Source organism: Diadema setosum, chromosome 8 (assembly GCF_964275005.1).
Source record: "Diadema setosum chromosome 8, eeDiaSeto1, whole genome shotgun sequence".
In the NCBI taxonomy this organism is placed as follows: domain Eukaryota; kingdom Metazoa; phylum Echinodermata; class Echinoidea; order Diadematoida; family Diadematidae; genus Diadema; species Diadema setosum.
In genome coordinates, this window is record NC_092692.1 from 40,399,257 (window position 1) to 40,422,718 (window position 23,462).

The 23,462-nt window shown below is 36.6% G+C and overlaps 1 protein-coding gene across 1 annotated transcript in view; it reads left to right on the forward strand.

Moving 5' to 3' along the window:
- The first annotated feature begins 1,263 nt into the window (after nucleotides 1-1,263).
- LOC140231846 (sodium-independent sulfate anion transporter-like) overlaps nucleotides 1,264-23,462 on the forward strand; it is a 31,011-nt gene continuing 8,812 nt past the window's right edge. Inside the window, exons 1-11 of the mRNA XM_072311998.1 lie at nucleotides 1,264-1,589; nucleotides 2,112-2,331; nucleotides 2,945-3,110; nucleotides 4,078-4,132; nucleotides 8,412-8,511; nucleotides 9,101-9,255; nucleotides 11,381-11,453; nucleotides 12,483-12,533; nucleotides 13,491-13,551; nucleotides 14,479-14,675; nucleotides 16,133-16,326. Of these exons, the coding sequence (XP_072168099.1) occupies nucleotides 1,389-1,589; nucleotides 2,112-2,331; nucleotides 2,945-3,110; nucleotides 4,078-4,132; nucleotides 8,412-8,511; nucleotides 9,101-9,255; nucleotides 11,381-11,453; nucleotides 12,483-12,533; nucleotides 13,491-13,551; nucleotides 14,479-14,675; nucleotides 16,133-16,326 (1,473 nt within the window). The 5' untranslated portion in view covers nucleotides 1,264-1,388. The remainder of the gene's footprint in view (nucleotides 1,590-2,111; nucleotides 2,332-2,944; nucleotides 3,111-4,077; nucleotides 4,133-8,411; nucleotides 8,512-9,100; nucleotides 9,256-11,380; nucleotides 11,454-12,482; nucleotides 12,534-13,490; nucleotides 13,552-14,478; nucleotides 14,676-16,132; nucleotides 16,327-23,462) is intronic.

Genomic DNA, 23,462 nt, shown 5'->3' on the forward strand with positions numbered 1-23,462 from the left:
CGAGTGTGATGGTACAAGATTTTGCACGAGGTGAAAGATAGAGGCGCTTTATTCAACGAGGCGAAACCGAGTTTAGTGCACCTTACCTTTCACCGAGTGTAAAATCTTGTTCCATTGCACGAGTATAGATCATACACTACTGTCACTAGATCTAAAATTTATGCCTTGTTTTAAAGTTTTAAACAACACCTCGAACATCAACAGATGTGGGAGGTCCACACAGATTCTTGAATGTAGCACAGAAGTGGCAACCATTTTCCGTGAAAGACGAATGAGTACAGTGTAGCCACACAGTCACAGTCACTGTGTACATACGTACTTAAAGCTGAACGGTTGAAGTTGTTTTATAAAAAAAAAAAAAAAAAAAAATGAGTGAAAAAAGTCTGCGCTTGTAAGTGCATTTGTAATTGTTGAGTGCAGGCAGCAAATGTTTATTTATTGTGACATCAGAGCCATGCGATGGATCAAAAATTTGGGGGTCAATCGTTAGTTTATTAAACACGGGAGTCAAATGAAATGGGTGACGTCAACCATACACTATCCATTTTTGCTCAAACAAAATTGCATGGCTGACAGCACAGCACAGCGTGCGATTGAACTTTGAACTAAATGTCACGTGATGGGCAATCGACCAATAGGATAGCTACATTCTAATTTAGGTGTTGTATAATTTGATCTGCTGTGCTGTAGTACAGTGTATAGTATGCAAAAAAAAAAATTGGGTACCGGGGTACATTAATTTTCACGTATTTCGCGCTACAATGTCCATCCCCGACTTTTGGATCCTTTTGTTGTTGCGGGTCACATATTTTTGAGCTGCTCAGTGCAGAAAATTAATCATGCGAAAATATAAGTAGGCTTACGAGTATCAACGTTTACAGTATGCCATCCAGTCTTCAGCAATTGTCAGTTATAAATTGATGAGTTGGGAATAAGTGATCAGTGTACATAACTGGCACTAGTAGTACCATCATTGATCATCACTGTTTGAATTATCATCATCATCATCATCATCATCATCATCATCATCATCACTACATCTCACTTTTCAGTTTCTCTCTCTGAACCTTCTCTCCCTATCTATTTCAAAATATTCCATGCTGCTCTCACTTCGAAGCATTGTACAACACATTCATCCAACGACATAAATTATGATGTTGGAGTAACATATTTGATTTAAATAAAAATAGATTTTGCTTTTTTCCTTTTTCATTGTCAAATGTAGGTCCTGTTTTATTGCTGTTAATCCTGTTATCAAGGGACTGCATTGCGCAAGGAGTGGAAGATTCACTGTTCAACTTGGAGACTTCATTTGAATCTGTGATGCCATGAAGAGGCTGTCAACTTGTGGAGCTCAAAGTTCATGTGATTAAAATTACTGAGAAGTCATGGAGCTGAGTAGCATCAAGACGGCAGCTGTGAACTATTGCTCTGTGCAGAGTTGGAAGAATCGTTTCCCAATCACTATATGGCTGCCAAAGTACAGTTTGAACTTTCTAGTGAGTGATTTACTGGCTGGTTTGACTGTTGGTTTGATGGTCATTCCTCAGAGTTTAGCCTATGCCAGTGTGGCAAAGTTGCCTATACAGGTAAGTTGAATAACTTCACCTTCTTCACTCATTGTGATTATCTGTTTAATAAATGTTTAATTCAAATGTCGAGGCAGATACCAATTCAAACAAAATACCGTTTGATTATAATCTTAAAAAATACTTTCAATGTCACTTATGATGTCCAGAGTTTTTGGAGGATCTGTGTATTTACCATGTAATTTTTCTGTCTGAAGGATTTTTGAGATATTTTTTTACCTGTAATCGTCATTGCAAAGAGAAAAAGTATAGTCTTGGCATAGACAAATTAAAAAAAAAAAAATTAGGAAGTGTATACATGTTCATTTCATGGTAAGCAAGAATAGATTATGAATAAATGAACTTGCAATACAGGACTCCTCTTTTTGTAAGCAATTGCCAAATGAACTCACCCCATGTAGCTATCATAACATGTGCATTATGAAGTTTTGGCAGAAGTTCCTATGTTCACATCACCTTGAATAGTGTAAATGTTTGTACCAAGACTGACTTGGATCAAATAAATGTGTGATCCTCCCACAGTATGGTCTCTACTCCTCCTATATGGGTTGCTTTGTCTACTGCATCCTTGGTGGAGCTAAGGATGTAACGATAGGACCAACAGCCATTATGTCTCTCTTGGTATCTTCCTATGGAGTTCAAGACCCAGACCATCATACAGGGATCCATAATGCATCCTATGCCATTCTCCTTGGCTTCATCTGTGGTGTCATCCAGCTGGTTCTAGGCATCTTTCACTTAGGTTTGATCTCATCTCAGTTTGCATTCTCTCCTCCATCTTACTTCTAACAGTTACCAGTTTTTCTGTTTTAGAATATGTGGAGAATTTGAATCACAGTAATGCTCATAGCAGCTACACTAGTGTAGCTGCAAAAGGTCTCACAGTTTAGTGTAGTATGAGGTGATGTATCTTTTACAAGGGTTTTCAAAACCCAATTTCAGATAATTATGAATAGAAATTACATTTTTAAAGCTCAAATTGTATACTTATCCTTATTTAGCTTGATTGGCAATTTGATTAGATTTACTTTGCACTGTTCACTTTTGTAGCCTGTTTACCACTGTTTTAATGCTGCTCACACAATGTACACAAATTTATTACAAAAGAGTTGTACCTAATACAGTTAATGAAACAAAAACAACTTATCAGCACTGTACATATTTTAGCTATATTTTGCAGATACTCTTGTTTTCTATTCTCCCAGTATGTATTGTTAGAGATATTTTTCCTTTGGAGCAAGAGCAAATGTACATAAATGTAACTAGTATTACTGCCATAAGAGTGGTGAATATGTCAGTTTTTACTCACATTAACCCATCAACCTGTACTCTACTTTGCCTCACATGATTTCTAGGCACTTTGACTGGTTTCATCTCTGCATCTGTGGTTGCCGGTTTCACAACAGCGTCTGCCATCACCATTGCCTTTGGTCAAGTCAAACATGTGCTGGGAATTCATTTCTCCTCAGGAAGCTTCGCAGAAGATGTCTACAACACTTTCAAAAACATTCCACAATCAAAGTGAGTCAGTCAGTCAATATTCCAGAGGAGAGACATGTGTGTATCAGTCTTTAGATGTAATGGCTGTATTCAAAGTGACTATTTTTTCTGCAAGATAGATCATGACAATCAAACTTTAATGTTGTAATTCTGTATGGGAGTTTGCCTAAATGATGTTTTTTGTCCAATAAGTTGGACATATGTGTGTGTGTGTATAATGCTTATAATGTTTGTAATATAGTAATTGTATAATAATTATATGATACTCCTGATCATGGAAGCAAGTAGTCATCAGTGTATTAATTCTTACCTATAAATCTGCTGTCATGATTTTTACATGAAAATACTTACATTATTCAGTAATATTTTCCTTCTCTTTATGATAGGATCTCAACCCCCCCCCCCCCCTTAAAAGGAATATTACTGTTGCTTGTCACTGTACTGCTTTTTGTCTTAGAAGCTCAGGTACAATGAAAACTGCTGCAGCATTTACAAACATGATGTAATGTATTGACTGAGGTACTGAGGATTGACTTTGTTGATTCCGTCGAGTATTAACCCATTTAGGACGAGTCCATAGTATATTTGGGGCAGGTGTCGTATGGGAAATGTGTGTTGCATCAAAATCAGTCCGTCCTGAATGGGTTAATACTATTACTAAATGTGAATTCAAGGAAGTTGAGGTTTATAAGTATGTGTGTGCAGTGCTATGCATGATTCTAACCAGTTCTAATAAAAGCACTCTGTAGTTTGTTTTCATTGTATCAGTGCCAAAATCAACTTGGATAGCAATAGAGTAATCCCATACAGGTTGATAAAGATAAATGTCTGCTATAGTTTTATTGCAGACTTTTTGGTCATTGTGAGTTTGATTTCTTTGTGAATAAATGATACAGTATAATATTAAAATTTGGTTTTCAATTCAAGAAATGAGTTTACAAATAAAATGACTGTTTTCCTTATCATGACCTCTTCTCTCTGTCCGTAGTCCTTGGGACGCTCTTCTAGGGATCATCACCATGGTCTTTCTGATTCTTCTCACTGTAAGTTTGATAAAGATCATAATGATACTACTACTACTACTATTACTACTAATGATAATAATGATAATGATAATGTGCTAGTATTTGTCATGCCTTTACCACTCTATCTAAGTGCTCAAAGGGCACAAAAGTTAGCTGGTTTCTTGGATATTAATATTCATACAGTGATTAAATATATTGTTGCTTAAACTGAGGAGTGATTATTGATCCGTTGAGGACGGACTGATTTTTGCTACAACACGCATTTCCCACAGACACTTGCCCGAGTATATTTAGGACTCGTCCTCAACGGGTTAAAGCAGAAATCACACAACTTGCATGTCCTTTTGTATTCTATACACACACACATATATACATAGAGATAATACATGAATATTTCTTCATATCAAATTCTATTGTGATCTTCAACTTAAAATGTGAAATGTTCAGGTCATAGAACAGAAATTTGTCAATCATTAATTCAGATTGTTTACAAATGTTTTCCATATTGAGATCAGAATTTAGCTAAAGTGAAGTCCTGAACATCCATTGCAATGTGTCATATGAGAAAGACAAAAAAAAAAAAAAAAATCAGTGAAAAAAAAGAAAGTTTTCTGATAGATGTACAAGGTAGAGTATTATAAGCATTCTGTGCTTGTTTTTACACACACTGTGATTTGAAAGGGCAAGTGTAATGTTTCAACCAATGTAGGAAGTGCGGATTGCTGACTGAGATAGTTCCCCTTCCTTGACTCCTTTCTCTTTCAACATCTGCTTTCCTTTGCCTCTTCCTGCTATTTCAGATATTAGACTCCCAGTAGAGTTTTGAAACTAAACATCTCTGTTTGATCAGGTCAGGTATTATTGATGAGAAGGGATAAAATGCTATAAACACTTTCATAATGTTTATATTGGATGAGTTTTCATAACAACCCATAGAGAAATTATAGGACTTAGTTAATAATTTATATCATAGTCCCTTTATAAGTATGGTGTGATATGTCATGCTATCATTTTATGGACATGTTCTTCTGGATTCCATCCATGCATTCCAAGTATAGGCGTGATTTAGCTACAACAAATTAAGTAGCAGATGACTTTATATGGTGATGACATTTCTGTAGACTTCATGTAGACTGGAGAAGTCAGGGTCTTTATGACTTTGCATTTTGTTTCTTTGCATATTGAAGCATGGAATATACAATTTGGGAAATTAAATGAATTGTAATACACTGTCAGTGAACTCAAGAAATCAAAGGTTTGGTAATGCAAAAAGTTCTTCCTTTGATGACCTGCTGAGATATAATGAGGATATACATGTTATTGCAGCATCATAGTATTAAACTCCTGCAAAACTATATACCAAACCCAAAGGATTTGAGTGTACATACATTCATGTAACCCTGTTTGTATTTTTGGAGGTAGAATATAAAGGTGAGAATGCAAGGCGTAGGAAGAAACTTGAAAAGAAGTACTGGTAAACTGATTCTAAGTTATCAGTGTTAGTATCTTGAATATATATGACCCTGCATCTCAAAACAATGAGTTTTTTGTTTTTTGTTTTTCCTGAAAGAGCAAGTTTCTATTCTAAAAAATGGGATCATAAAATAAATAGGAAATTGTGATTTTAGTAGTTTTTCCAGAATAACTTTGTTGGTGAATGGTGTGATCAGATATGTCTTTTAATGGGCCCCTTTTCATTTCTTCAATCCCACTACACACTCTTAAATGGATGGTACAGTTTCAGTTGAGATGGGGCAATGTGTCCATTGCAATGTGTCATATGAGAAAGACAAAAAAAAAAAAAAAAATCAGTGAAAAAAAAGAAAGTTTTCTGATAGATGTACAAGGTAGAGTATTATAAGCATTCTGTGCTTGTTTTTACACACACTGTGATTTGAAAGGGCAAGTGTAATGTTTCAACCAATGTAGGAAGTGCGGATTGCTGACTGAGATAGTTCCCCTTCCTTGACTCCTTTCTCTTTCAACATCTGCTTTCCTTTGCCTCTTCCTGCTATTTCAGATATTAGACTCCCAGTAGAGTTTTGAAACTAAACATCTCTGTTTGATCAGGTCAGGTATTATTGATGAGAAGGGATAAAATGCTATAAACACTTTCATAATGTTTATATTGGATGAGTTTTCATAACAACCCATAGAGAAATTATAGGACTTAGTTAATAATTTATATCATAGTCCCTTTATAAGTATGGTGTGATATGTCATGCTATCATTTTATGGACATGTTCTTCTGGATTCCATCCATGCATTCCAAGTATAGGCGTGATTTAGCTACAACAAATTAAGTAGCAGATGACTTTATATGGTGATGACATTTCTGTAGACTTCATGTAGACTGGAGAAGTCAGGGTCTTTATGACTTTGCATTTTGTTTCTTTGCATATTGAAGCATGGAATATACAATTTGGGAAATTAAATGAATTGTAATACACTGTCAGTGAACTCAAGAAATCAAAGGTTTGGTAATGCAAAAAGTTCTTCCTTTGATGACCTGCTGAGATATAATGAGGATATACATGTTATTGCAGCATCATAGTATTAAACTCCTGCAAAACTATATACCAAACCCAAAGGATTTGAGTGTACATACATTCATGTAACCCTGTTTGTATTTTTGGAGGTAGAATATAAAGGTGAGAATGCAAGGCGTAGGAAGAAACTTGAAAAGAAGTACTGGTAAACTGATTCTAAGTTATCAGTGTTAGTATCTTGAATATATATGACCCTGCATCTCAAAACAATGAGTTTTTTGTGTTTTGTTTTTCCTGAAAGAGCAAGTTTCTATTCTAAAAAATGGGATCATAAAATAAATAGGAAATTGTGATTTTAGTAGTTTTTCCAGAATAACTTTGTTGGTGAATGGTGTGATCAGATATGTCTTTTAATGGGCCCCTTTTCATTTCTTCAATCCCACTACACACTCTTAAATGGATGGTACAGTTTCAGTTGAGATGGGGCTTCAGGTTTCAAATGTTTTTTGATAAAGATATTTTTGAGATAATGAGAAACCTATTTTGAAATATGAACATATGATTCTATTAAAAGAGGAATCCAAGGTTTAATTGATGAAAATTAGTGTTGTAATGGGTGAGATGCATCTTAAACAAAGCGATCCGAATAATTTTGGGACCCACCTTTTATTAGGATTACTTTTTTTTTTACTTTGTTTGTTCAATATCTCACCCATTTTAAAACTGATTTTCATCAAATCAACTTTGAATTCCTCTCAGAATTGTATGCTCATTAACATTTCATATTAAAAGTGGTTTCTAAGTACATGTATCGTACAAAATTTAAAAGCTGAATCCTCACCTACACCAATACTATACCATTCCTTTAACTTTCAACTCTAGTAACTTTTGAAATGATGATGCTACTGCATGGAAAGCTGGTATAAGTCATGTATAGAATATGTTTACAGAGCATGCCCAATTTCAGCTACAGTGTTGAATATTCAATAATCCCTTCATTGTTGTTGCGAGGGGTTTTACATTCTGTTTTTGTCCCCTTCATTGCACAAAGCACAGCTTGGTATTAAGTGACACTGCTTGAATAGACCCTATGCATCAGAGCCTCTTTTCTCACTATGTATTTGCCTTCATTCCAGTGTTTAGATTGGTTAGGAGAGTCTATTGAATTGAGTTATACATCATTTTAAGGCTTAAGGTTTGCTCTTTCATAAACAGCCCTCCACTCTAAATCCATGTCTGGCACCTTTTTATTGCTTTTGTGATGCAAGGCACAATACTGTAAAAGCTGTCTTTTTCACAAGGGTACAATCTGCATGAGTTTCGTGAATCACTGTAGGGCTGAGATTTTAATAGCACACAAACGTATTGTGAATGGACAGGCATTAGCACACTAACGATAGACCTTGGTGTCAAATTGCGAAAACAACATCTCACGAAAATGTCTGTGACCTCCTCATTTGCGAAAATATCTGTATGTGAAAACAACAGCTTTTACAGTACTCTGTTGAAAGATTTTCCCGTAGAACCTTGATTTAGCTTGTATTCATACTAGTAACAAAGTGTGTACATGACAATTTAAGGAAGTTAGAATTATAGCAAAGGATTTGGCAGATGAAGTTCTCTTTCTGAGACAAATAATGTCACTTCTTATTGCTGGCAATTCAAGGGCTGGAATAGACTAATGATATATTGACCTAAAACCAGCTCATTATATACAGTGTATGTCTGGAAAGGATTATGTGCCAGAGATGAAGTGTACATGTATGTTCATTGACATTTCCCACCATTTTGGTGTTCTTGTGTTCCAGCTGCTGCAGCGAGAGACGGTTGGTTGGGAGAGACGAGGTTGGCGAAATGCCTCTCTACCCGTCAAGATTCTGTGGAAAGTTCTTTGGTTTATTGGAACAGGTATGATGACTCACACTGACGTATGATTGTCTTTTCAGCACTGTTTGACAAAAACAACCCAATCTCTTAACCCATGGAGGATGAACTGATTTTGCTACAACAAGCATTTCCCATAGACACCTACCCGAGTATACTCGGGACTCGTCCTCAACAGGTTAATGGACAAGTTCACCTTGACATACAGTGTGTGGATTGAGTTGATGCAGCAATTTTTAGTAGAACACATCAGTGAAAGTGTCAGGAAAGTTTTACAATCTGTTTAAAAGTGAAGAATTTTTGAAGTTTCAGTGGAGCAATCGCTGGATGAAAAGACTATTAAAGTTTGTGATGTTGCATGTAGTGAGCAATATAAAGAAAATTTCAGGAATATTCAAGATATTTTCACTTTAATAAGATAATAAAAGACCACTTAACTTGCTTCTTTCAGCAGACAGGGGGAGGAAAAAGTGACATTTTGTGGAATTCTCTTAAGATTTTCTATATACCGTAAGTGAATATAATGTAGAAGCATGTGTGTGTTTGCTGTCTCTTTCTGTACCTGGGGTTATTTTTGTGAGAGAATTTTATGTCTGTCTTTCTCAACACTCAGCTCGCAATGCCATTGTAGTTGGCTGTGGTATGCTGATAGCCTTTGCCTTGGAGTCATCTGGCCACGAGGGCGCTATCACTGTCACAGGTCCCATAGACAGTGATGGTATTCCCAAATTGCAACTACCAAATTTCAACTTGCCAAATGTACTAGGGGTGAGTGTTTCTCAAGATTTTTAGCTCACCTGAGCCGAAGGCTCAAGTGAGCTATTGCGATCGCTCTTCTTCCGGCGTCCCTCGTGCGTCGTCCGTCGTGCGTAAACTTTTACATTTTCATCTTCTTCTTGAGAACCCCTTGACCGATTTTCACCAAACTTGGCAGGTACCATCCCTAGGGGAATAGGATCTAAATTTGTTCAAGTGGGCACCATACCCCACCTGGGGGGCCCCCAGAGGGGCCCAAACCCCCCAAAATTAAGGAATTTTTAAAAATCTTCTTCTCTAGAACCAGAAGTGATAGAGCTAAGTTGATACTATGAATTAGTACATTGATGACTGTAGTTTCAAGTTTGTTCATAGCAGAATCAGGGGTGCCCCCTTGGGACTCAGGGAAGGGGGTGGGGAGGGGTCCTAATGGGGCCCAAATTGTACATTTTCATCTTTTTCTTAAAAATGCCATTATGAATTTTCACCAAAGTTGGCAGGTAGCATCCCTAGGGGGAAAGAATCTCATTCCCATCAAATGGGCACCATGCCCCACCTGGGGGGCCCCAGGGGGCCTAAATTTGGACAGCAATCGTAAATTTCATCTTTTTCTTGAAAACCCTGTCACTAATTTTCACCAAACTTGGCAGGTAGCATCCCTAGGGGGATAGAATCTCAATTCCATCAAATGGGCACCATGCCCCACCTGGGGGGCCCCAGGGGTCCCCCCCCCCCCTCCTGCAAGGAATCTTTACAGATTTTCTGTAGAACTGGAAGTGATTGAGCTAAGTTAATACAGTGAGTCAGTATATTGATGACTGTTGTTTCAAGTTTGTTCATGGGAAAATCAGGGGTGCCCTCACCCCTCACCCCCACCCCCTTGGGACCCAAGGAAGCGGGATGGGATGGGGGGGGGGGGGTCCAAATGAGGGCCTAAATTTTCATCTTTTTGCTGAAAACAACATAATGAATTTTCACCAAACTTGTCAAGTAGCATTCCCATAGGGATAAGATCTCAAAGTGTTTGAATGGGCACCATGCTTTCCTTGGGGGCCCCAGGGGGTCCAAACCTCCTAAATTAATGAATATTAAATATTATTTTTCGCTAGTTCTAATCAAAAGTGATAGGGCTTTAAGTCTTTTTTCCCAAGCTGCATAATCCAACATTCTATAAAGTACAGTGTACTTGGCAGGTATTTTTACCAGTGTGATGGAATATGTAAATGGACACCATGCCCCCATTCTCAAAGCTACCCCCGCCATAAGTTTCCAATGTTCTGAGGTAAGAGTCTGCAAGAATGCATGGAAGGTGAACTTGCGATACTCGGGTGAGCGCGTGACCCCCGGGTCTCTTGTTTTAGTTTTGTATTGTTGAAAGAAAAAAAAGTCCATAATTAGCAATTCTCTTGTAAGATATTTATGTGTATCGTGTTTATTGAACAGTGGTTTTGTAATAGAATAGGCTGCTTGATTTTTTTGACTATATGTTTATTTGATCACTTGGATATTTCACCTGCCAATAATGCCAACAGTTTCTCATCACAAAGAATGTTAAAAAGCAACTTGTAATTTGTGTATATACATGTATGTGAACAAAGGAATTAGCTGAAATATTCTGCATTCATTGATCAGCACCATGATAAATCAAAGCTATGCCCAGAAAAGCTAGAAGATACAACAAATATGATGCAATAACAGAAGTTAGACAAAATGTGTTCCACTTTCAGCAATCAACATGGTTTTAATATTAGGCCCGTCACTCATGTCCATTACTGGTGCACATCACTGGGGATCACCGTCACCGGTGTTAATTGCCAGTAGTGATGGATACAACTGGTGATCACCAGTGATTGACATCGGTGAACTTTATAGTCAGTAAATAATCCCACTTCCACACAGTTCTTCAATACTGGTAGTCCCATGTGCACACTGTACAGGGGTTCATAGGAGTCTATCATCTGTATTTAGACATCTATTTCATTTAACGAGCACGGCACACGAAAGAGCTATCCCTTTTACTCTATTCACATCTGTAAATGGTTGGTGTGCTCTTTGTCTGCAAACATATTTTATCATAGATACTGCACGGTATTCCTGCTTAATTCCAATAATGTTAATTGGTTCTATCTTATTGCAGGTGTTCAATATAGGCATCGCACTGGTTCCAATAATAGGATTCTTTGAATCAATAGTCATAGGAAAAGGCTTTGGTAAGTTGTCTAATGAGTGTAACCAATCTTTTCTCAGTTTAGCATAATCTGAAAATCTAACACTTGCAGTTGCTACTTAAACAGAAGTAATCTTCTCCATCATAAGTTTCATGTGAATGCATTTGCTAGAATGTTTCTCATGGAGTCCAGCTGTGTGTTGTGTCCCATTCCTGCATTCAAAATTCTAGAAAGCTACTAAAATGGCTCAAAACCAATTTTTCTACTACGTATGCTGCCGTAAGGGAAGCTATGCTCTGACAGAGTACTGTATATGCCGAATATTTCGCGAGGTTTTTATTTTCCCGAATTTCGCAAGTCAGTTGCCATTCGCGAAATTAAAAACATGCAAAAATACTGACTCTAATGCCGATATAAATGTGACGTACGTGTATACATTTCTCCGTTCAGTACAGGACTCCACGATCGCGAATTTAACCACTCGTGAAATTGTCTGGAAGTGCCGATTAGCAAAAATTTAGACTCGCGAAATATATGGCTTATACAGTATGCTGCGATGACAACAACGACAATACACAATTCACAGAAATTTTAGGGCTGCTAGAAATGTGACTTCTGATACTGATTCTCATCACATAATAGACGTGCATTATGATGCTTGAATAATTGAGCTTGCAAAGTTCTTCTGACATTATAGTAGCTTGTAACTCTTTATCCATTCATTGTTTACACTCAGTGCAAGTAGCTATCTTTGGTGCTGGGAAATAAGAGTTCATGTCACTTTGTAAATTCATAACATTGGTGTAGATGTTCAAAAGATCTTATCACTGATTATTGTATGGGTCTGTACAAATTGCATAATGTCATAGCATAACTTTATGTGCCAAGCATAGTTGTTTATAGTGTGCCAAATAATTTTGGATTGCCAAGTTTTGCTTATTTTCCATCACCCATTTTATTTGCGTAGGGAATATTTAACCAGTGATTTTGACCATTGATGTAAGTGCATGCCCATGTCACATTTGGTTGAATCAGTATGTGTCTGACATTGCTATGTTTGTTTTCTATTAGCACGACAAAGCAACTACAGAATAGAACCAAACCAGGAACTCATAGCTATAGGTAAGTTTATCACCACCATTGAAATAATTTTTTTTTTTTCTTTCATAAAATGCAGCCTTCATTTCACAGCAGTAAGTTAAAGGTGTTACTATTTTATTTAGGTCAAAATGCGATGCTTCACAAGTGTAGATGTGATATCTTAATCATGAAAGATGCAATGTGAATTCTATTGATTGGTATTATGCCCACATGTTATGCTATTGTGAGTTTAAAATGTTTGAATTTGGAAGAAGAGCGTGGCAATAAAGATAACTATCAAGTTACTTTGCATACACTTGTTTCATTTGGTATATGTATGCTATCTTTGGGATTAATGCTATACATATGGGTTAATGCTATCTATAGCCACTGTCACACTGGCAAAAGATTGTGAAGTTTAAAATCTCAATCTTTAAGATCTTTCAATTTTGCCAGTGTGACCACAAACTTCTACAAAACCTCAAGCGAAACTTCCCACTAAAACTAGTAGGAATATTTCCTGGACATTCGCCAATCTTCTCAATCTATAGGCAGTGCCGACGCTAGCAACTGAAACTTCGTGAAGTCTGTCATATGATTGTCCACCACCTGTATGCAAGTAGTGCCTCTGAAGTGCATGGTCATTGTGATGTGCATTGTTACGTCATAATCACAAGCCGCCAGATGATGCACTTTTTCTCCTTTCTTGCACATGTGCACCAGTGACCCAAACTCTGAGAACTTAAGATCGACAAGTTTGGCTGCCAGTGTGAACAGATGTGCAAACTTTGTGATCTTTTGCCCGTATGACCGCGGCTTCTGTGAGATTAATGCAATCAACACAGTATAAAGGATCAATGCTATCTGTGTGAGATTAATGTATTCAACACAGTTTATAGGATCAGTGCTATCTGTGTAAGATTAATGCAATCAACACAGTATATGGAATCAATGCTACAGTATGTGTCCATTTGATCCTCATTTTGTCCTTGTACCAAGGTGCCTGCAACCTGGCAGGGTCATTTGTGCAAGGATATCCAGTGACAGGCAGCTTCTCAAGGTTTGTTCAGATGTTTCACAATTAGACTTATGTGTACAGTCAATGTGTTTTCTTTGAACCTAAGCATAGTCTGAATCCCTATTTTCTGAGACAGTTGGTAGGTCAACATTTCATGTCTTCTGCTCCATGGTACAGTCTGGAAGTACATGTAGTTCAAAGGTATGCAAATAGACCTGAATTGTATTGCAAAAATGTTTGATATACTGTATACGCCATATATTTTGTGAGTCTAAATTTTTGCGAATCGGGACTTCCTGTCAATTTCGTGAGTGGTTAAATACGCGATCGTGGAGTCCTGTACTGAACGGAGAAATGTATATGCGTACATTACATTCATATCGGCATTAGAGTCAATATTTTCATGTGTTTTTAATTTCGCGAATAGCAGCTAACTCGTGAAATTCATGAAAATAAAAACCTTGCAAAATATTCGGCGTATACAATACTCATATGACATCCTTGATTAACCAAATTACCTTGGAGTCATAGATTTACCGTGGAGACAGAGAGAGAATCTAGCATACTGGTATTATTAAAAACAACAACAACAACAACAACAAGTTGCACTGTATTCCAAAAAAGAAATTAGTATCAGTATGTATGAAATATTGTCTGTGCATAGATTGGTACATTGGGTATAGTGTTCAACAAAGTCACTATCATGCTCATGTGAGTTAACCCGTTGAAGATGGACTGATTTTGCTATAAGACGCATTTCCCATAGACACCTGTCCAAGTATACTCGGAACTCATCCTCAACAGGTTAAGCATCAACCTTGTGCCCACATAGCAACAAGGTGGCTGAGGTGAAGTGATATTTGCTGGTCGTGTTTAGGTGATGTATTTCATCATCTGAATAATGCTGTTTCTAACTTCCTTACCTAGGAATGAATTTTATGTGAATGTTACTGGAATATTTGCATGTAGGACTGCTGTAAACTTCCAGAGTGGGGTGCGTACCCCAGCAGCTGGCGTAGTGACGGGATCGGTGGTACTACTAGCCCTGGCTTACCTCACCCCTCTCTTTAGACTCATCCCTGAAGCTTCCTTGGGTGCTGTTATCATTGTGGCTCTCATTAAACTCATTCAGCTTCCCATCATGAAGAAACTATGGACCATTAGGAGTGAGTAATATCCCAGGCAGCCCAGAATCACACCCATTCAGACTAGACTTGGGACTAAATAATGGAATGCCATAAAACTCTAGGACTTGTCACATGAAGTCTTGAAGTAATATTAATCAGTGATCATTTCCTCACCAGGAAGTGTTTGTGTCTATATTCTCTTCTTTCAAAATATCATATTTATAAATCTATCCATTCAATTTATCGATGACAAATGGGAAATGCATTTAATAGATGTAGAATTATCTTTTATAGAGTGTAAAACTTATAACTTACTTTGAGTGTTGTTGTGTAAAGCATAGAAAGAATATTATGGTGTATAGTCTACTTGTAGTTCCCCAATATCAGACAAAGTAGATATAAGCAGACATGGTGGCCAGTGTAGGCTATTCTTTGACAGCAAACAAGTTCAGTGAATTAGAGAAAAATGATTTTGAGCTCATTGCATTCTGTGCCACCGGATTGTCATATTGTTTTACCAGTCTGCATATATTTTCATGTGCTGAATGATAATTAAAATCAGCTCTTCAAAATTCAGGCTCATTTTGGTGATCATACTCTCTCTGTAACTGTAGCATTGATAGGGAAGAGCGCCATCTTTCTAACTTTAGTAGTTTCAATAATAGTGACATTATATTTATAGAGAAAAGTGCCCTCTTTGTGGACTTAGTTGCCAGTGAAATGCTTAGGGTTGTTGACAGAATGGAAAAGCAATTTATTACAGTGATGAATATAATACATGTATTTACTTTTTTACTTATCTATTTATTCGTTTATTATTCATTTTAATTTACACTTTGAATATATCCCTACACCAGGGCCGGACACATCACTATTTTCTCTGATGGCCCATTTGGGCCATTAATATCTTTATATTCAAAATTTTGGTAGCTTTTTGGAAGTGTAGCAATCAATTTTGAATCCCAGTTGCCCAATTAATCTACCAAAAGGTAATCTTTTTTGAAATTATGTGGCCTGACGTCAATTTTCAGTGGCCCTAGGCAACCGCTTACGTTGAGCCCTGCCTGCACAGAACTGGTCATTTCAAATTTGATTTCATCAATGTTCAGTGAAATGGTAGTGGTAGTTGACTGTGAAGATTGTAATGAGTTTGTGAGATACAGACAGGAATCTGAAGAATTCCTCAACAATACTGTGAGATAGTGTTTTCTGTGCTACAGAAAGACAGTTTTTTGTTTTTTTGTTTTTAAATTACAGAAAGCAAAATACATGGCACTTCTTTTTTTGATAGCAAACACAGAAATAATGAAATTCTCATTGCAAAAAGTGAAAATTTAGATCCCAAAATTGTCACCAATATGTCTTTATATACTAAACTGTTCAGCTATTGTGAGATTTTGATATTTTGAAGGAAAACTGCACGTCCCAAGGACTTTGCTATTATGGGAGTCATCTGTATTTTATTTCTTGAATTTAAATTCCTGTTTTCAATCCAGAGCTAGATTTGGTGCCTTATGTTGTCACTTTGCTGGCATCACTGGGTCTGGATGTTGCCTATGGGACCCTGATTGGTATTGGAGTAGATCTCATCATCCTTCTCTACCCGGTAGCCAGACCAGATGTTAAGGTGGAGTCTTCTCCAGAGTTCAGCAGTATGGAGGAGGGAGGACTGAACAGTCAGCAGCTTCAGGTAGGCATGGAGAAAAGTTTGGTATGGTGACCTGTAGGCTTAGTGATCTGTGAAAATCTAGCAGACCTATAGTCTTAGGATGCATTCGAGCACTCTCATGGAAGGAACTGTTCAATACTGTACCCGCACCAGAGGAGTGCTCAAATACTCCTAAAGTGTACTGTATCGTACTGAACTGAGCCAAAAGTGGACCGTTTCCCAATGTGCTCCAAAAGGGTACCAAAAGCGAACCAAAAGTTCACATGTGAAGAATGCATGTAAGATGCACATGCATCATAGTGCAAAGAGTTCATTCTCTTTGTTTGGGGCAACTGAAAGTGGTTCAAGCCAGATGAATGGCCCTTTAGCTACAAAATGCGTGACCCCCCTTTAAAAATAACTCATGAGGTACGCTTTCTCAACAGAGCGCTCGAATGCTCCGAATCTGGCACAGTTTATTATGGTGCGCTTTAGTTCAGTTCACTTTGGTTCGCTATAGAGCGCTCAAACACACCCTCAGTGAGTGTTATCTGGCACACCTATCACAGCATGCAGTCAGTATTTCATCAAAAGGGAAAGAGAACTGAAGTGGAGTCGGTATAGGGTGAATAATTCAATAAACTAATTGGCTGTGCGAATAAAGTGTGATAAGAGTTATGAGTCACTTGCCGGTATTTGCAATGCTGTTGAGAATTATAGCACGCTTGGTACAGTGTTGTAAATGTACAGGTACAATGTATGTGGGCACATTAAGTTTATGATTAGCATAGAGAGCAGACTGTATACTGTATGAAAGGTCCCATGAGGCTTATAGATTCGTTCCATTTTAATCCATGTTAAGGTTCTAAAATTAACACAGATAGTAGATCATGTCAATAGTTTTCTCTGCTGTTTGATTTGTAGCCTGTAATCCTAACCCAGAATGTTGTACAAATTCTGGATATGCTCTAGATTCATCAGTCACCAGTGATTCAAACATATGACAGAAGACACAATACCAGTAACATTAATGCATTTAGAATTACATCAGTGTAACAAAAACATCAATATTCAACTTTACTGCACTTTACCACTGCAAATACGTACAATGGCATCATCAAAAACACAAAATATGTAGTTTTGGGCTTCCAATAGGCTGATATAAAATGTCATAAAATCCACCCAGTCATAACTAATATAACTTTGTCAAGTACAATATATCAAACCAACCATCATTATTAAAATCACATGCTCTACTTTCCTGGATTAATTTAGTGTTACTCTAATGTCTGATTTTTCTTTAATTCAAAGATGGTTAATAAAGTGGGGAACATCTAAATAATGTGATTTTCATTGTATTTACAACTACAAAACTGATGATCATATGATTTTGACAATACCTCCCCCTTCTCACATATTAAAACAGTTGAAGATAATCAACAACAATACACATGTACATTAATGTAAAAGTGGATATTTTTGTGGGAATAATTTTTCACGCTAGGCTAGGCCAGATGAATTTCACATGTTCTTAGTTCCGTTGAATCAGGATATTAACTACATAATTGTGTTGCATGCAAAAATATTTGCAAGCTTTTATTTCACCATAGCTTCTGGAAGCGCAAAATGCGCAAAAATTGCCACTTTTACAGTATACCCTTTTCATTGTCTGATTGTCTACATCAATCCTGGATTGATTTAAAACTACATTATTTTCAAAAGCAATTTTGATAATGATAAGGATATTTATATTTTTAATTCTAATGATATTGACTATAATTGAATTTTCTATGTGGCAAAACTACTTGTATTCTCAAAGTTCATTGGGGAAAACAAGATTAGAGAGAGAGAAAAGACAGATAGAGTAGGGAATCAGGTAACAGCAAGATTAAACAAGTATGTCTCCAGGTAGATATTAAACAATTTAACAGGTGACATATTTCACATTTCAAACTTGATGTCAACCAAAACCTGTCCTCACTTTAGCAAGTTAATGCACACTCCTTGATTCTTCTTCCATTACACAATCCAGTCATCTATTTTCACTAAGTACACATACCTTGTCAAGTATTTTTCAGACATTGCACATTTCAATTCCTTTTGCTCAAAAACAGAAAATGCAACATTTCAACCACTACACTGCATACCCATATGTACAACATCACAATTATTATTTCTTCATGCAGCAATGTGTTCGTCATTTATGCTTTATATTAATGGAGTGTATACTGGAAGCACGTAATTTCTAGAGTGCTGTTAACTGCTGGATCTCTATCAGATGCACATGCAAGTTTATGAACTAGTAAACTATTGATTAATCTATCTACAAAGACTTCAGTTTTCTTTCTTTTTTTCTTTTTTTTTTTGATAAGTGCTTGTGTAGATTTTCATCAGTTGTGACAAGTTTGTTTATAAAACGTCAATAGAATTTTCTGTTCTTTCTATAGTATTCTGTTTTTGTTTTTTAATGAAATTTGTGATAAATTATATTCCTGTCTATCCAACCAGTTCGCCCATATCCCCCTTCAATGAAATTTCTCTCCTGTGTAGAGTTTGTTCATAATAGTGATTTTATCTTATTGATAGGTTCCATTAGTTCTCATGTTTCTGATCCAGCAAATTGTCCCAATGAACTTGCTTAACTCTTGGACATGACATGATATTCTCTTGACATAGAATGATCTCACAGCAACCAAAGAATTAAGCAAAACCATTTTCTGTCCTGGTCACTAATACTTAGTTACTTGTTTTGAACACAAGATCCCCCCCCCCCCCACAAGTTGTTGCATTAGTATGGTAATTCACTCAAACATGGCTTCAGCTATAGGACTAGTAGAGGAAAGCATTTCTTTCAGTATACTACTTGCATAAAGGAACCTGCTTTCATTTTGTATATTATGTATTTCATTTTATCTATCTTCTTTCTGAATAGAAGGATGCTAGAAATGTAAGTATCATGTAGCTTAGGATCCAATCCATCATCTATGTACCTTCTAAGCCTGTTGGTTGTACAATCCATACATATCATTTCTAGAACATTTCATCCCTCACCTCCCAAGGTAAAAGCTGTCATTTTATGTCTGTTCGGACTCCATCCATGGCTATCTCTATTGAAAACCCTTAGTATTGACCAGTGACAACCAAGATTTATCCCTTCATACAGCATTTTTGCACTCCATTTGCCCATTTTCCCATTTAACTTTGATACCTTCTACTATTTAATTCTTACACTTTTCTTACAAGGATTGAATATACAATTTCCATACTTACAGAGAGATTTGGGAAGCACTTAATATGTTTTGTTTTAAACAGATTTTGGGTGTTGAAGTAAGCACATACAGATGTACCATAGCTCATACAAAAGTTTATCACTTAATTCTGAAAGTTAATATATTTGTATGTCTTTATCATACTGATAATGAGTGTGACAGTAATTGGGTTAGTGGCATCAAGCATCACATATTCCTTCCAGTCTTATGACTGGAGTTACTTCCACCACCACCCCCCCCCCCCCATTTTCCCCCTTGTTGGGTATAATGGTTATTATTACGTAAAAATTAACTAATTTACAGAACCAACTGATATGGCATTTACTCTCGTTAATTTTAAACTCCTATTGCAACAAGTATCACTTTATGTGTTGCTTGTTATGACTGGATTTCCTCTCTGACGTGGATTCTGTCCTGAAATCTGGAGTAACTTTGAATCTTTGTTTTGGGCCTTTTCATGTTTTCTCCAATTCACCACCAGTTTCTCTGACAGGTTCTTGGTTTCCTTGCTAGATTACTCTATACATGATAGAACTACAGAGTAACAAACTTTCAGTGTAACAAATTGATTTTCTCCTAATCAAATTCTTTGATTCCTATGGCCCTGATTGGACAGATGTAACAATGCAGTAATCTTGTATTGTGTGGTATTGCATGTGGAAGACCTGTCAAAGGAGAATGTGTGAAAATCTTTTTATTTTGCTCATAACATTGTTTTCATGATATTCATCAAAAAATATCATAATGCAAGCTATGCAATGATCCATGCACTTTGCCAGAAAATACATGTACATGCAATGCAGTTTGAATTCAACATATTTCTAGTGTGAAAGCATACACTTCCAGTGATTTGCAATAGTAAGATCCTGAGTTTTTCTTTGTCCACAGTATCTTCACTCATTCTTCTCATTAGCTGGACCAATCCAGATTCTCTGCTTTTCAGCTCATGAATTGTGAAAAAAAAAACTATGCAGCTGAAAAATAAAGCAGTGTGGACTGAATGTCTGTCCTTTCCTATCTGCAAGTAAAGTTTGCATAAAGAGAAACAGCAGTATATGAAGATAATTGTGTTTATATCTAGACGTAGAAAACAAAACAACCCTTGAAATGTAGTATTTATGACATCCCTAGACTAGACCAAGTTGATCACTCATAGTATACAATCCCATTAACAGTTGCTTATAGCAGTCCATAAAACTGTGAAGTTCACCAATATGTCAATGAACTCAATGGCAATGTCGTAGTCCGGCTTTCACGTGGGACGGTAAAACCACTACACTTTCACTCTAATGTAGGATATAACTGAAATAAACTGAATTTATTTACAATTTCATAACAAACTCTGGATCAAAACTTGTAATACAAAGACCTAAGACTGTATTGACGACTGTCAAACATATGAACTGGTAAACGCTGTGGTAAAGTCTATTTCGAAGACTGCAATGGACCGCTTGAACACTATGGTAAACACGTTGACCTCTAAAAGAGACCACGTCCACTAAAGGAGATGATCCTCTAAAAGAGATGTTCCTTTACACAAGAGACGACCTGAAGACGACGTTCATTTAAAGACTACGTCCTTTAAAAGTTGACATCCAAAGTTCTCGTCCACTAAAAGACGAATATAAGACAACGATCACTAGAAGAGACCACGTCCACTAAAGGAGATGATCATCTAAAAGAGACCTTGTTCACTCGTAAAAGAGATGACCTCTAAACAAGAGAAGAGACCTTGTCCTTACAATAGACGACCCCTGTGAGATTTAAAGAAATCAGAAACAGGGCAAAGAAACAGCATGACAATATGCTAATTGTATTGATTTCTTTGTACATACAGTGTACAATTTCAATAAAACAATATGGAACTTATTCTTTCTTCTCTGTGAGATATTCAATGCATCAACACTGTACAAAATTTCACAATAACATGCTTTAACATTCTGTTATATTCATTTTGTGAAACACAAAAGCATAAACTGTATTCTGTCAAGAAAGTACATTATAATTTCCATATAATAGAAATATGAACCATCGAGCCATCCTGACTCACCCAACTGTCTCCTCATCGCTCTGGTTTTCCAACCAGCTGAGTAACCAAGTCCTTCATCTACAAAAAGATAACAATTTACATTTAAGCCTATATGTAAAATCTATACAATATTACAAAACACATATTTCTCGTGTTTACATTTTTTACATTAATTTCTCATCTAAATCTATACAGAATATATTGAGAAATTATTCACATATCACACATTCTTTGACAAGCGTATATCTAGCAATGTGCAAGTTGTATGACCATTATGCATAATGTGTAGTGCTTTTCTATCCTAACATACTCTGTAGCAACAATGCACTATGATACTAATATAAACATTGCAATAGGTCTTTCCCCTTTTTGTCAACATAAACATTGCCACAAATTCTTTCCCACACTGTCATTGCACTTTTCATTCATAACTTCACATACTCTCTGTGATTATGAATATAGTGTATAGTGTATTGCAAACTTCATACACACATGCTGCAAGAATGCCTAGCTCTAAAAATGATACATTTCAAATTGATACATTTATGCCAATGCACTCTGACTGCTGTGCAGTGATCGACATTCCTGTGTGTGCGTGTGTATACACTATGCACATTTTACGCTTACACACACAACGGAGCTAAACCTACTGTAAACAACAAAAACAAATTGCTACATGCCTAGGTACCTTTCTCTGGGTATGTGGCTACTACACACAGGATGTGTCTGTGCTTAATTTCTTATACAAGTCACACATGTAGTGGAAGTAATAAAAGAAATATTTACAAAACTTACTCAGCTCTCCTGAGCTCCTGGGAGGTTCCACCTCTCAGTACTTGGCTACTACTGAAGCTCTCCCAGTGTTCCATATTACTCCACAGAGTGAACAGTTCATCTTGTACAATTAAACTTCTTTGCATTGTACTCTAAAACTCCACTGCTTCATATAAACTCTGTAATATAAATCAACTATTATATATAGATGAATCATTGTTTACAAAACAATGATTCTACAAACTTATGAACACACAACCAAAGAACTTAATTTTTGTGATGTATGAACATTTAGGTGCACACTTGAATTACTACCCTGGGAGTCATGCATATTCATGAGGATGATGAATATTCATGCATTTCATATTATCACACAAATTCAGTAATCAACTGATATTGGTGTAGAAATGAAGAGCACACTATGCTTCCACTAACATGAATACAACTCACAATTATATCTTCCCCAGGATATAACCATCATTTCTCCTTAATGAGAGATAAAACAAATTTGTCATTCTGTTACTTGTGCTCCTGGATGGCAAAATCAATCAACCATTCATTAAACTGTCTTGGTAAGATTTGTGAAAATCATTCACATTACCACAATCCATCCTGACAAATAACATTCGTCCGCGAATGTCAGTATAATGTACAATATCAAATGAATCATCAAATGTATAATAACACACATAACTGACAGGCTTATTTCAGAGCTGACTTTGGTAATCTTGTAGGATTACTATGCTTTCCTTTAGTTGCTCTGTTAGATCTCCTGAGAGATTTCGTAGATACTTCATCTGAAGTTCTAATGTCTTGCCATTCTGGCAGAGGATAGACCACAAAAGGACACTCATTGTCTTGTTCGTCCTCACTACTTTCACTTAACGATGTATTGACATTGTGCAGGTGAAACACTCACAGATGTATGATGGACATCTGTGTACATCCCAGGCCAAAAACATCTTGTTCTGAGTAGTGCAATTGTCTTACTAACTCCTTGGTGGCCCCATTTATCGTGAACTGCCTCCAAAATGATGCTTCGCATGTCGTTTGGAACCAACAGTTGAGTCAGTGTGTTACCATCACTTGCCTGTATCTGCCGATAT